Source organism: Sapajus apella, unplaced genomic scaffold (genome assembly GCF_009761245.1).
Source record: "Sapajus apella isolate SASKATOON/1434 unplaced genomic scaffold, GSC_monkey_1.0 scaffold4, whole genome shotgun sequence".
NCBI classification, from domain to species: Eukaryota; Metazoa; Chordata; class Mammalia; order Primates; family Cebidae; genus Sapajus; species Sapajus apella.
In genome coordinates, this window is record NW_022436944.1 from 8,407,280 (window position 1) to 8,420,475 (window position 13,196).

Here is a 13,196-nt window from a genome sequence, read left to right on the forward strand (position 1 = left end):
TTTTTTTCAAGTAATCTTCCTCTTTGAGGCGTCAACTGGAAAACCATTAGGTGATGGGAAGTTTCTTTCTCATAAGGTAATGGACATTAACTACTTGTAAATAGCCACTATTTATTTACTTCCTTTTTAAAATTAACGTTTTCAATTTAAAGAGGACACAAAGGAATTAGTTTTATATTTAAAATCACTCTGCATTCTCTATTGACTATTCTGCCTAAAAATGTTACAAAGACCTTTGTCTATATATGCAAATTAATTGAATAAAAGGATCTGACTTATATGTCTATTGTCAAGCTCTTCACTGTTTTTCAGTTACGTGTTCTATTTTGATTAAAATGTTAGCACTTATCAGTAAATAAAAATGTATTTGTGTTTCTGAATATCTTGCAGTTTTCTCATTGACCTGTTCTTAGCCAGCATTTTCTTTAGGTTTTAAGACTGTAGTAAGAAATCCTATACAAGTACAAAAGACCCTGAATTGTAAGTTGTTTATTGGTTTCTGATTTTTAGCCTTAAAGAAGCACATTGCATTGAGTTATCCTTCTAAATTACTGATATATTAGAATCTAAAGATGCTTTTGTTTTATTAATACTTCTAGTGAAATGTTACTCAAAATCATATATATATATATCTTTGTAATTATTAGTTTTTTATTTGTTTGTTTGTTTTTGGTAGAGACAGGGTTTTGCCATATTGCCCAGGCTAGTCTCGAACTCCTGAACTCAAGCAATCCACCTGCCTCAGCTCCCCAAAGTGCTAGGATTACAGACATGAGTCACCACACCTGGCCCTAGTTTTAAATATGAATAACAAATACATTCATATGGTTCAGAAATCAAAAAGCATTAAAAAGTATACAGTGGCAGTCTCCCTACTATACCAATTATTCATCACTATAGTGCCTCTTCACCAAATAAGTAACCATTGTTATTAATCTCATATATTCTTCCAGAGATTGTTAGGGTATGTACCAACAAAACTGATATACGTTCTCTTCCTCCTCTTTTACAAAAATGTAACACAATTCTACACCACTTTGCTTTTTTCATATAATACTCTCTTTCTGGAGATGGTTCCATATCTATACCTAAAGTGTTTTCTCAACCCTTTTTTCTCCACTGTATGGTATAACATTTTATGGATGTGTCAGAATTTAAATTGTTTCCAACCTTTTGCTATGAATATTACAGTATTGGCAAGATGAATTATCTTGCATATACATCTTCTTTTACGTGTGCTAGTATAACTGTGGGATTTATTCTGGAAATATTGTTGCTGCGTCAAAGGATATGAGAATTTGTAATTTTAATAAATATTTTGAAGTTATCTTTCAAAGAGATTGTATCAGTTTACCTTTGCGCTGGTAATATCTGAGGTGCCTATTTCACTACAACCTCTCCATTATCGTCATTTTAAATCAAGACTATGTAAGCAGAGATTTTCCTCTTCAGTAAGATTAAGCATATCAAAAGGATTAAATTTCTCAGCTTTTCAAGATGCAGTTATTTTTGTTAGTAGGATTGAAAAAAGAGTCAATTAGTAGGGTTAAATATTTATTTTGTTATAATGCTCTCTGTAACACTTTTCCTAAGTGTAAGAATTTACTAGATAATTTACCATTTCCTAATTATAATAATGGAAGTGACTTCTACTTGTCACACTTCACCCAATTACCCAGTACATTGGTATGCAATACAAAGGATTTTTAAATTTTACATTCTATGAAGTAATAGAAAACTCACTCAAACTATTTTATTTTGTATCTGGAAGAAACTCATATCCAGAATCTTCCCAAATAGTAACAGAACCCAAACTAGAGCTCAAGTCTGTGTATCAGTAAATAAATATTAATTAGTGTAGGGCAAGGGAGACAGTTCTACTGAACACAGAACTGCTTTTATGTCCCACTACAGAGTCACCCAAGAGGAATAGAACATATGGGGGGAGATGGACTTGACAAGAGGAAAATGGGGGATGCCCTGCTCAATGAAGTTGGGGAACTCCTCTTCCCCTACGTACATAGGCATTATTATAATTACTGTACATCTTTGATTTTTAATTTCTTAGACAGAAGAATTATATCTGTTTAACAGTGTTTTTAAAATAATACACTAGGTTCTGAGGATGATGACAATGATAAGCAATTCTTTATTGTAAAGATCAGTTTCTCTGAAACATTTCCATTTTGAAAATACCTAGTGTTATATTTCATGTATGCCTTAATATATATGAAACAAAATTATTTTCTTCCTTAAAATATAAATTATGGTATTCTAGAAAAAGTTGAATTTTTAAAAATGTATTTTGTACTGGTATATGATTGATTCATCATTTTGGATAAAGTTACATGTGTATTTTGTTTTATTTTAAACAATGTTTCTTATACTACATTTTGATACAATGATTTGATGTTGTGGTCATGATTCTTGTTGAATTCACAGTTCCTAGCAAAGTCTTCAGACATTGTAGACAGTAAATAAATCTTTCTTGGTTTGAGTTAAAATGAATCTGTATTAAAACATTTTCCAGTTTTAATAAAATTCATCATACTAGCAAATGAAAACCAATGATCTTGGAGTTAGAAGTCTGAGTTGCAAGTTTAGATAAACTTGATACTGGCTTTTTCTGAGCAAAATCACTTATTGAGTATAAATCTAGTCTTCTGATTTGCAAAGTAAGTATTATAATATCTATATTTCAAGACTTTTCTGTTTCGCAAGAATGAATGTGAGAGAATCTGTAAAATACAAGGCTCTGGACACATGATATATTTCCACATATTTCCAAAATTTATTTTTACAAGTATTTAAGATATAGTTATTAGGCAACTTGTTAATCAAAATAGACCTCTTGTCATACTCAGACTTACCTGCCCCTTTCACCCTGACTGTGAGAGGAAGGACAGGACAGATAGGAGTGTTTCTCAGCCAACAGAGTATCAAAATATATATTATTTTATTGTATTTTGAGAGGTATCTTTTCCTTGGATGTCACGCAAATATACTTTAGTGCAGCTTTTGAATAATTAATATATTGGCAGTTTAAAATTATTTAACAGGGACATTTTATCATTGTAAGTGGGTAAATGACATTTAATTGACCTTAAAAAAGAAAATGTTCTTATAATTAAATAATTAAAATTATCTTATATCAAACACTAAAACTAACCCAGTATTTACATTTTTAAAAAATTTAGATTGAAATCTTGGAAATTGCTCTGGATCAAAAAGGACTTACCAATGATAGAAAAATTGCTTTCATTGATAAAAATAGAGATCTCTGTATCACTTCTGTGAAACGATTTGGGAAGGAAGAACAAATTATCAAACTTGGTAAAATAATTTTTATTCATTTTAAGTTTTAGTTGTCTACTTTCTTATATTTGCTGTAATAAAGAATTTGTCCAAATGAATCTGGAAATGTTTTAATGTTTTAATCTTAGCTACTTTTTTTTAACAGCAGGAGTGAAAGTTTATTCAAAAGCTTTATTTTTTATTTTTTATTTTAAGTTTATTTTATTTGAGACAGGGTCTCACTCTAACCCATGCTGGAGTGCAATGGTGCGATCAAGACTCACTGTACCTCCACTTCCTGGGCTCAAGTGATTCTCCTGCCTCAGCCTCCCAAGTAGCTAGGACTACAGGCACATGATACCACATCCAGCTAATTTGTTTGTATTTTTGGTAGAGACAGGGTTTCACCATGTTGCCCAGGCTGGTCTCAAACTTCTGAGCTCAAGCCATCCACCTGCCTCAGTCTCTTAGTGTTGGGATTACAGGTGTCCGATCTATTAAAAAGCTTTAGAGCAGGAAAGAATGGAAATAAAGTAAACTCACAAGAGGGCAGGCAGGTGATTTGAGAGATCAAGTGCACTGTTTGACCTTTTGATTTGTGGTTTTATACTTTGGCATGCTTCTGGGGAGTTGCAACCCTTCTGCCCTAATTCTTCCCTTGGGGTGGGCTGTCCACATGCACAGTGGCCTGCCAGCATCTGGGAGGGGCCACATGCACAGTGTGTTTACTGAAGTTGTACACATGCTCACTTGAGGCGTTTTTTTTCCTTACCACTCCAGTGTTTCTAACGAAGTTCATATACCAGTTAAACTCCTCCACCGTTTTGTCTGTTAGTGCACATGTGTGAGCCCACTCACCTAGCTCTTGAGATCGTATTGAACTAATTTCCAGTTTCAGTGTTTCTATTGAGAGACTGCCTTTCCCTGGTACTGGCTGTAACCAATTATTATTTTAGAGAGACAGCTTAACAACTACCTGACCATCACCTGATGGTTACCTGACATTCCTGGTGCTAGAGGCGGGGGGCCTCTCCTGCCTTCCTAAAGTCTGCCTGACTACCTACTGTAATGCTTCCCCGCCTCAAGGTCCAAGACCCTAATTCTATGGTAAAAATGGAGAAAGGTCAGTCTTCTGTAACTGCTTCCTGCTGACAGAGAGGCAGTGGTGGTGGTTCTGTGGGTCTTAGCCTTCTGCTAGCTCTCAGGGCAGGGTGGCTCCATGGATTGGTGAAAGCAGTATCCAGCCAGGTCCAAGGGAGAGAAGGGCAGGAGTACACCTCTGTCATGTCCCACTGATGGGCAGACTAGGGGTCCCCTGTAGAAGAGTGACTCTTGAATATTGAGAGGACAGTATCCCTCACTGAGGATCATCTGGAACTTGATGGTCTGAGGCAAGAGGATTAACTTATCCTAATAGCAAGTCTTTAGCTGCTGCAGTTAAATTGTCACTGAAAGAAAAATTTGCAAATTAAAAATATAAGGGTTCTAGGTAAAGCATTCAAATATTTCTGTAAATTCTTGTGTGATTTTTTTGTATGTTTTTTCACCACTATACAAACAGAAACTAGAATCATATCGACCAGAAATTATATGGGATTTTGTTTATCAGGCATTTTAAAGATATATTTTAATACTTACATATTAAAACTAATAGCATATTAACATTCTTTTTAAATTAAGGAACAATGGTGCATACCTTGGCATGGAATGATACATGCAATATCCTTTGTGGACTTCAAGATACTCGATTTATAGTGTGGTATTACCCCAATACAGTTTATGTGGACAGAGACATTTTGCCTAAAACATTATATGAAAGGGATGCAAGGTAACATTTTACTGCATATAATTCTGTATTGTAGTAAATAAAACTCTAATAGAGTATCATGTTTTGCTTCTGTTTTCAATCCTGCAACATATTTTTCACATCAGTCAGATTATTGATGAACAAATTGTTCAGCTAAAGCTAGCTTGAGACTTAAGTGACAAAATTAAGTTGATAGTGTTGTATGATATGAATTATATATTTTTCCCTTATATGAATATAATTTTCAAGCTCAGTATGGTGTAATGGTAGCTCAATTAGTTTTCTCAATGTGATCAAGTGATTTTAGTATAGGCACTGTTAAGATTTTTCAGGATGCACAAGCTTGTGACAATTACCCAATTCTGTCACATATTATCATTGACTTTAACACTTTCAAGAATGTGTATGTCTCTAGAATTGAATTTTTGGTTAATATTAAAAGTAGGAAAAGACCAAAGTTACTGAAATTTTTAAAAAATATGCTTCAGAAAATCATTTGTATTCCTAAATTCTCTAAGAAATGGCAAGGAGATCTCTTATTCTTGACAAAATAGGCATACAAAGACTTCTTAATTCTAGACCTTAACGTAGTTTTCAAATCTATTTTGAGTTCATTTTTAGTATTCAAGCTCACAACCTTAACAAAACCAGAGAGGCATCAAAATAAAACAGTATATTTTAAAAAGTATTTGAACTAATGAAAAGAAATTAGTCTCTTTATTTGAAGGTCATCTCTTTTTATTTATTTAGTTTTAGAGTCAAGATCTCACTCTGTCGCCCAGGCTGGAATGCAGTGGTGCAATCATGGCTCACTGCAGTCTGGGCTTAAGTGATCTTCCAAATAGTTAGGGCTGCAGGTATGAGCCACTGCACCTGGCTCACCTCTTTTTATTCTAAGAAAACAGTCTTGGAATTAAGTTTATTTTTTTATCAGCTTACCCTTTAATAGTTTTAAATACTAAAGCTATATTAATTATTGTTGCCATTTGTCTTAAGCCTCAGGGAAAAAAAAAGATGACTTCAAATGCTCTTAGGAATAGCTCTCAAATATGTAATAATTTTTGCCAATTTAAACTGTATATAGCAAGTTATATTCAAATGTTTATATTCACAGTTAATTCCAGGGAGAATGTATATATTCAAATAAATTTCAATGTATTTATTTGAATATATACATTCTCCCTGGAGTTACCTTCTGGGGGTGTGTCTTTGGAAATTGGAGACTCCATATATGTTTCCCAGTCTACTCCCCAGATTTAATATACATGAAAAATTTTGCTCAGAATACAACTTTAAAGTGTACTTTGCTTTTTTTTTTTTTTTTAACAGCGAATTTAGTAAAAATCCCCACATTATGAGTTTTGTTGGAAATCAAGTAACTATTAGAAGAGCTGATGGCTCCCTGGTTCACATCAGCATATCACCATATCCTGCTATTCTCCATGAATATGTAAGCAGTTCAAAATGGGAAGATGCTGTAAGACTTTGTCGCTTTGTTAAGGTAATTTACATTTTAGATTCATAGTTGCATATATATTGCATAGTAGTTTACCTTTGTGCAAAATGAGTAATGATAATAGGCTTAGAGGCTGGAAAAATTGTGAATAAGATCATGTCTTTTGTTTTATAAGTAAAGATTCTAATTCATTATGTCTGGATTGAGTCCTGGGCATATTTTTTATTTCCTCAGATGATTGTTTTATACAGCTAAGGTTAAGAATCTCTGCTTTTAATCAGCCTTTTTCCAACTTGGTTGAATCTAGTATTTTTCAAACATGTTTAACCATAGACTTTTTTATTGAATATCAGTGAACATTCCTTAGAAAATACTTCTGTGAAATGACTTTCAGGTGCTTTTTTTTTTTAAACAATGGATCATTGGTGGAAAAGCAGCATCATTGTCTGGGGTGAATACCCAGAGTCCAAGAAAATTAAGGACATGGACATGTGGGTAGGTTAAAAAGTAGAAAGTTTAATTGGCAGAAGAAAGGAGAGAGGAGAGCAACTCTTGCCAGAGAGAGGCAGCCAAAAAGGGAAAAGTGGCAGACTGCAGCAGATTTTATAGGCAGGCAGGCTTGAGGAGGCTGTGTTTGATTTATGTAGTGCTCACAGATTGGTTTGACCAGGTGTGACATTTACATAGCACAGGGAAGGCTGGTCACCCCACCCTAATCTTATTATGCAAATGGACTTTCCAATTGGCCAGTGCCATCTTGTCTACTCCTTACTGTACACGTGTGGCAAAAAGAGAAGCTGGAGCTGCCATTTTGAACATGCCTAGTCCCAGGTAGTATATTGCTATGGGCACAACTATTGGCATTCACCCATGCAAGCTTCCAGCTTGCTTATGTCTGCAGCTCAATTTTACAGGGACAGGCTGCTCTTTATTAGAAAAGAAAATGATTTGGGGGCTGCTTTTCATTAAAAGGAAAACCTTATCTAGGACCTCTGTACCCCCACTATAGCATTGTCTGAGAACTTCACTATTTCTTTGGTTCCCTATAAATTACATTCTTTGACACCTCATCAAAAGACTGGAAGGTTTATAACCTTGAGTTATTTTTAACTCAGAAATAAATTCATAATAACTTGAAATTGAAAATTTCATTCAAAAATTTTGTGTTATTAATATATTTTAACAAAATGGCCACAATGAAATTTCTACATTATTATTTTTCAGTGCTGTGTTCAGTAATTTTTCTTTTTTAAATTAAAATAGAATTTTAATGTGAGTATTTAAATGATCCTTATTTTAAGGCAGTTCAGCCGTGTAGTTAAGATGACTGTTCTCATCCTTGACTTTAGGAGCAAACCATGTGGGCTTGTCTAGCTGCTATGGCAGTTGCTAATCGAGATATGACTACTGCAGAAATAGCCTATGCAGCAATTGGTGAAGTAAGTAATTAATGTTTACATATATGTATGTGTGTTTTTTCTTAGCATAATTTATTTCTGTTGTTATCTACTTCAATATTTTTCTTTTCTTTTTTTAGATTGATAAGGTTCAGTACATCAATTCTATGAAAAATCTTCCATCTAAAGAATCAAAAATGGCCCACATACTGCTGTTTAGTGGGAACATACAGGAGGCTGAAATAGTTCTTCTTCAGGCTGGCCTTGTTTATCAAGCAATCCAGATCAATATTAATCTCTACAACTGGGAAAGGTAATAAGAATACTTTCCATCAGTTCCAAAATCTGTTTGACCTTAATGTATTTTTCCACCTACCACTTAATTACATTTTCCATTATATTTTAGTTTTTTAACTCACAGAATAATTTATCATATTTATATTTGTGAATAGTTTATGGTTTATTTCTTTTCTGAACTTGTGACTGATTAAAAGTTGGGGTGTGAAGAAGAAGAGAAGCTAGGATGTTTCCCACATTTTTGTTTCAGTAACTGGAGAGATCATGACACCATTTGCAGATTTGGTAGGGAAGACAGTGAATTTCATTTTAGCCAAGTTTACTGTGAAATACTTGCAAAGAGATATAATAGTTGATTAAATGGACCTGGACTCATAAGAAAGATCTGAACTACAGGTTTAGATTTAGAAGTCATTCACAAATGGTTAGTAGTTGAAGTCAGAGGAATGGATGCAATTGCCTTGGGAATGTGTGGAATGGAAAGACATCCTCTACATTATGAGATGGATGAAAGAAAAGAAACACACGAAATGTTATTCCATTAAGCAGCTAGACAGGCAGCAAAAAGAAGAACCAAGAGATGCGTAGTGCTAAGGAAGAAACAGGAAAGGATTGGTCAGCAGCAATCAACAGCCCTACATTAGGCTCTGGGACAGATTGCTTTCTGAGGCAAAGTGGCAGGTTGCTCTTCTCTGTGACATAAAGAGGTTCCTCCCACTCATTCTCTCAGGTACATGTCACTCAGTGAGGAAAACTATAGTTTTTATTGGTCTTATAGTTTTTATATGCTCTTGAAGTTACTATGTTATGAAATTGACATACTTTTCCAGGTTTGAAATGTCTTTCATGATCTTTGTTTCTCCCTGGGCTGAAAAATAACCCCTGTGTTTGTCAATTACAAGGCCCTTTACTTAAACTTCCTTAGATTCGAATTTTTATAGATATTTTATCTCTATCTTTCCCTTGACTAGAAATGACAAAAATGGCAGATGGTTAATTTTATGATTGACATACTGTAGTCTCCTTATTTAATTTATACCTAATGATCTATACTATTCATATAATTTAGCTACTCTGTTTCTGTCCTTTATTAACAAAAATTCATTGTCATTGTCTAGCTGTACAAAGGATCATGAAAGGTGTTTTTAATTCTATAAAAATAAATAGGCCATCAGGTGCAGTGGCTCATGCCTGTAATCCAGCACTTTGGGAGGCTGTGGTGGGCGGATCACAGGAGTTCAAGACCAGCCTGGCCAATATGGTGAAACCCCGTCTCTACTAAAAATACAGAAAAATTAGCCGGGCGTGGTGGCACACGCCTGTAATCCTAGCTACTCAAGAGGCTGAGGCAGGAGAATTGCCTGAACTCAGGAGGCACAGGTTGCACTGAGCCGAGATCACGCCAGTGCACTCCAGCCTGGGTGACAGAACAAGACTCTGTCTCAAAAATAGATAAATAAATAGGCCATTGTCTTTGTCCTAAATTTATTCATAATTCATAAAGTTTAAGGTAACTAGAGAGTGTGAATATTTTTTAAATTCTATGTTAAGTAACTTATAGAAAATTGTATATATCATTACCAAGCTAACAGAGTTCTATGAGAAATAGGGAAGAATTGTGTTTATAGCATTCTTTTGACCAGTGTTTTTGAAAAAATATGTTGAAATTGTAGATACTACTTTTCATATAGCATTCTGAATACTGTACAATTTAACAAAAAAATTTAAGATAATGGTCTTTTTCTTAAAAAGCTTATAACCTTAATTAGGAATTAATTCTACTTTATTGTCATTAATAATAGTCAAATGTCAAAATGATGAAGAGTATTGCACACAGAATGAATATTAGCCACCTACTATGTATAGATAATGTAAAATGTTTCTGCTCTTCAGGAAGCATGTAATCTGTAAGGGGGAGAGATAACATAAATATGTACAAAGATAAATAATTAGAGACGTAAACAGTAATCCAGTAAAAAACAGTATGAACAGTGGTACCAGAAGTATGTAATTAACTGCTTCGTGATCATTAATAATCATTTTGCAGCATTCCTTTTTTTAGATTGATAGGATTCAGTACATCAGTTCTATAAAAAAAGCTTCCATCTAAAGAATAAAAAATGACCCACTTACTAATGTTTAATGGGAACATACAAAGGTTGAAATAATACTTCTTCACACTAGCCTCCACTTATTGAGTGGTTATGATGTGCCAGGAATTAATTGTGCTAAATACTTCCTATATATTATTTCATTAGGTTGTCTCAGCTCTAGAAGTTTAGATATTACCAGCCCCATTTTATAAATGAGGAAATCGAGGTTTACTTATAAGTAAGCACAAAATCTAGTATTTGAACCCTCAAGTTGTGTAAAACCAAAGAAGAGCTCAATTTATCACCAAGCAATCAATTATCTACAGCTGGTACCATTGCTTATATTTTTTTGGTTTGGTTTGGTTTGGCTTGTTTTTTTGAGACGAGGTCTCACTCTGTCACCCAGACTGGAGTGCAGCAGCATGATCTCAGCTCACTACAATCTCTGCCTCCTGGTTTCAAGGGATTCTCCCACTTCAGCCTCCCGAGTTGCTGGGATTACAGGCTAATTTTTGTATTTTTAGCAGAGACGGGGTTTCACCATGTTGGCCAGGCTAGTCTCAAACTCCTGACCTCAAGCGATCTGCCTACCTTGGCCTCCCAAAGTACTGGGATTGCAGGCATGAGCTACTGTGTTCAGCCACACTTACGTTGTTTTTACTGGATTACTATTTATCTCTTTATCTTTGCAGATGTTATATAGTCTTTCCCCTTGTAGATTATATGCTTCCTGAAGAGCAGAAACATTTCGCATTATCTATACATAGTAGGTAGTTAATATCCATGCTCTTACTCTTCATCATTTTGCAGCATTCCTCTTCTTCAAACATTTATTGGATGTAGATACATGCAGTGAGTAAATATCACAGAAGAAGATGAGGAAATTTGCCTCTGATGGCCTATCAAATAACCTTCTGAACATTTCTTGTACCTCTTTGACCCAAATGAAACCTACCTTTTCCCAGAGAACACCACTTCTCTACCAGTCCTTTCAAATGGAGTCCATTTATTCTCTCTACTCTACATTCCTTAGGATCCAGTGTCAGTGGAGTTGGTGTCCTTTTTGCTTCCCTCATCTTTATTTCCCTATCTTATAAAATCTCCAGTCCCTTAAGGCGTGTATCATGTGTCTCTACTTATTTTTTGCTGAGACCTCAGACTTTCCCTGCTATCTTTATATCCTGTTCCCTGCATGCCCCACTTCACCTTCCAATTCTCAGTGAGTGACCTTGCCTTGAGATTATTAGATCTCAGGGAGAGGGAAAACAAGAGGATCAAAGAAGATGTAATGAGGAAAGAGAATGAATTCTGGGTGCTCCTCCATTCTTCTCATCTCCTGGCACTTCCTTTTCCTTTGTTTCTTGCTTTTATCTAACTGTAAGCCAGTGGGTTGCTCAGGTGCTTGTAGAATCTCTGAGTCCAACTGATAAGATGATAAAGATACCAGAACATTGTTCCTAGGTTCTAATAATTATCTATACACTACATTATCCATACACTTAAGACTCCAAAATATGCACCTCTCATCTAGCCTTCTGTTTTACCCATATTTGTTTCCAGAATCAATTCTCCAGCTGCATAGTTAGCATTTCCATTTGATATCTGACTTTTTTTTTTTTTAGCTCAAATTTATGTTTATTCTCTCATAAACCTGGTCCTCTTCCAGACTAGTCTATATTATCATTCTTTCAGTTGTACAGAGCTGGAAATCTAGAAGTTACTTTTGACATTTTCCTCACCTTCTGCCTCTCTGTTATCAACCATTTCCCTCCCACATGGTTCTAACACTCAGCCACTAAGCCACTCAGCCACTTTACTACCAGTACCATTATCTAAGTTGATCCAAGTTTTTCTGTTTAACGTCATCACTGATCTCCCTATATCTACTCTGTCTCTTTCCTACTCATTCTTTACTCTGCAGTCATAGTGATCTTTTCACAGTGGAAATCTGATCATATCACTCTTGCCTCTGATTCACTTCAATGAAACCTGCTTCAGTGAAATTCATAGTTTCCCATTGCTTTTAGCATAAATATCAAGATCGGATAAGAAAGAACTGTAAATAATAAGGAAAAGTAATTATAGCTGCTAAGAAACCTGCAGGAAACTTATATATTATCTTCATTTCTAAGTTCTACAGATATTTCTGAAACAGTTTGGAGTATTTGTTCCAACTACACATTCATTCATGCAACAGATGATTGAGTGTAATCCCTTGGTATCCATGAGATGGGTAAGGACCCTCAGGATACCAAAATCTGGGATGTTCAAGTTCTTTATACAAGATGGCATAGTATTCACATATAACCTCTGCACAGGACTTGAATTTGTGTACCTTAGCTGCAGGGAAAGCCCACATTCAATATGTGTACAGAACAGAGCTGTACTAGATTTTTTTTATAGGGAGTATAAGGTAATGGTTAAGCTAACAATTTGAATTTATTTACCTTTAATTGACTTCCTATATCCAGTTCATAAGGCCCAGTAGGGAGTAGGATCTACAAGTTTAATGTTCAGGAGAGATCCTAGACGTTGAAGGAAAGCCAGTGAAGGAATTATCAGCCTACAGACAGTAGTTGAAGCCATGAGTATGGCTAAGGTTAATCATGAAAACTTAAGAGAGCAGCAGCAAGCAGATCTCTGCTGAATACCAATATTTAATGATGTACTTTAAGAAGATAATTTAGCAATAGAGATCAGAAGGGAACAAAAAGATGGAATTTTTAAAAAAATGTTTATTATGGAAAATTTCAAACACAAAAGTAGAGAGAATAGGATAATGAATCAGAATGTACCCAATATTCACTTCAACAATTATCAATTTGTGAACAATTTCCACTCTTCCCCTGCCA

The 13,196-nt window shown here is 34.8% G+C and overlaps 1 protein-coding gene across 5 annotated transcripts in view; it reads left to right on the top strand.

Annotated features, from left to right (window-relative positions):
- Positions 1-13,196, top strand: part of IFT80 (intraflagellar transport 80) — a 144,728-nt gene that overhangs the window by 117,443 nt on the left and 14,089 nt on the right. For 4 of the 5 annotated variants that reach the window (XM_032261913.1, XM_032261904.1, XM_032261922.1 and 1 more), the window contains 6 exons: positions 12-76; positions 3,198-3,333; positions 4,975-5,122; positions 6,431-6,602; positions 7,907-7,996; positions 8,095-8,267. In XM_032261913.1, the coding sequence (XP_032117804.1) occupies positions 12-76; positions 3,198-3,333; positions 4,975-5,122; positions 6,431-6,602; positions 7,907-7,996; positions 8,095-8,267 (784 nt within the window). Of the gene's footprint in view, positions 1-11; positions 77-3,197; positions 3,334-4,974; positions 5,123-5,399; positions 5,779-6,430; positions 6,603-7,906; positions 7,997-8,094; positions 8,268-13,196 lie in introns of those variants that run through there. The other variant, XM_032261938.1, reaches the window with a different exon arrangement.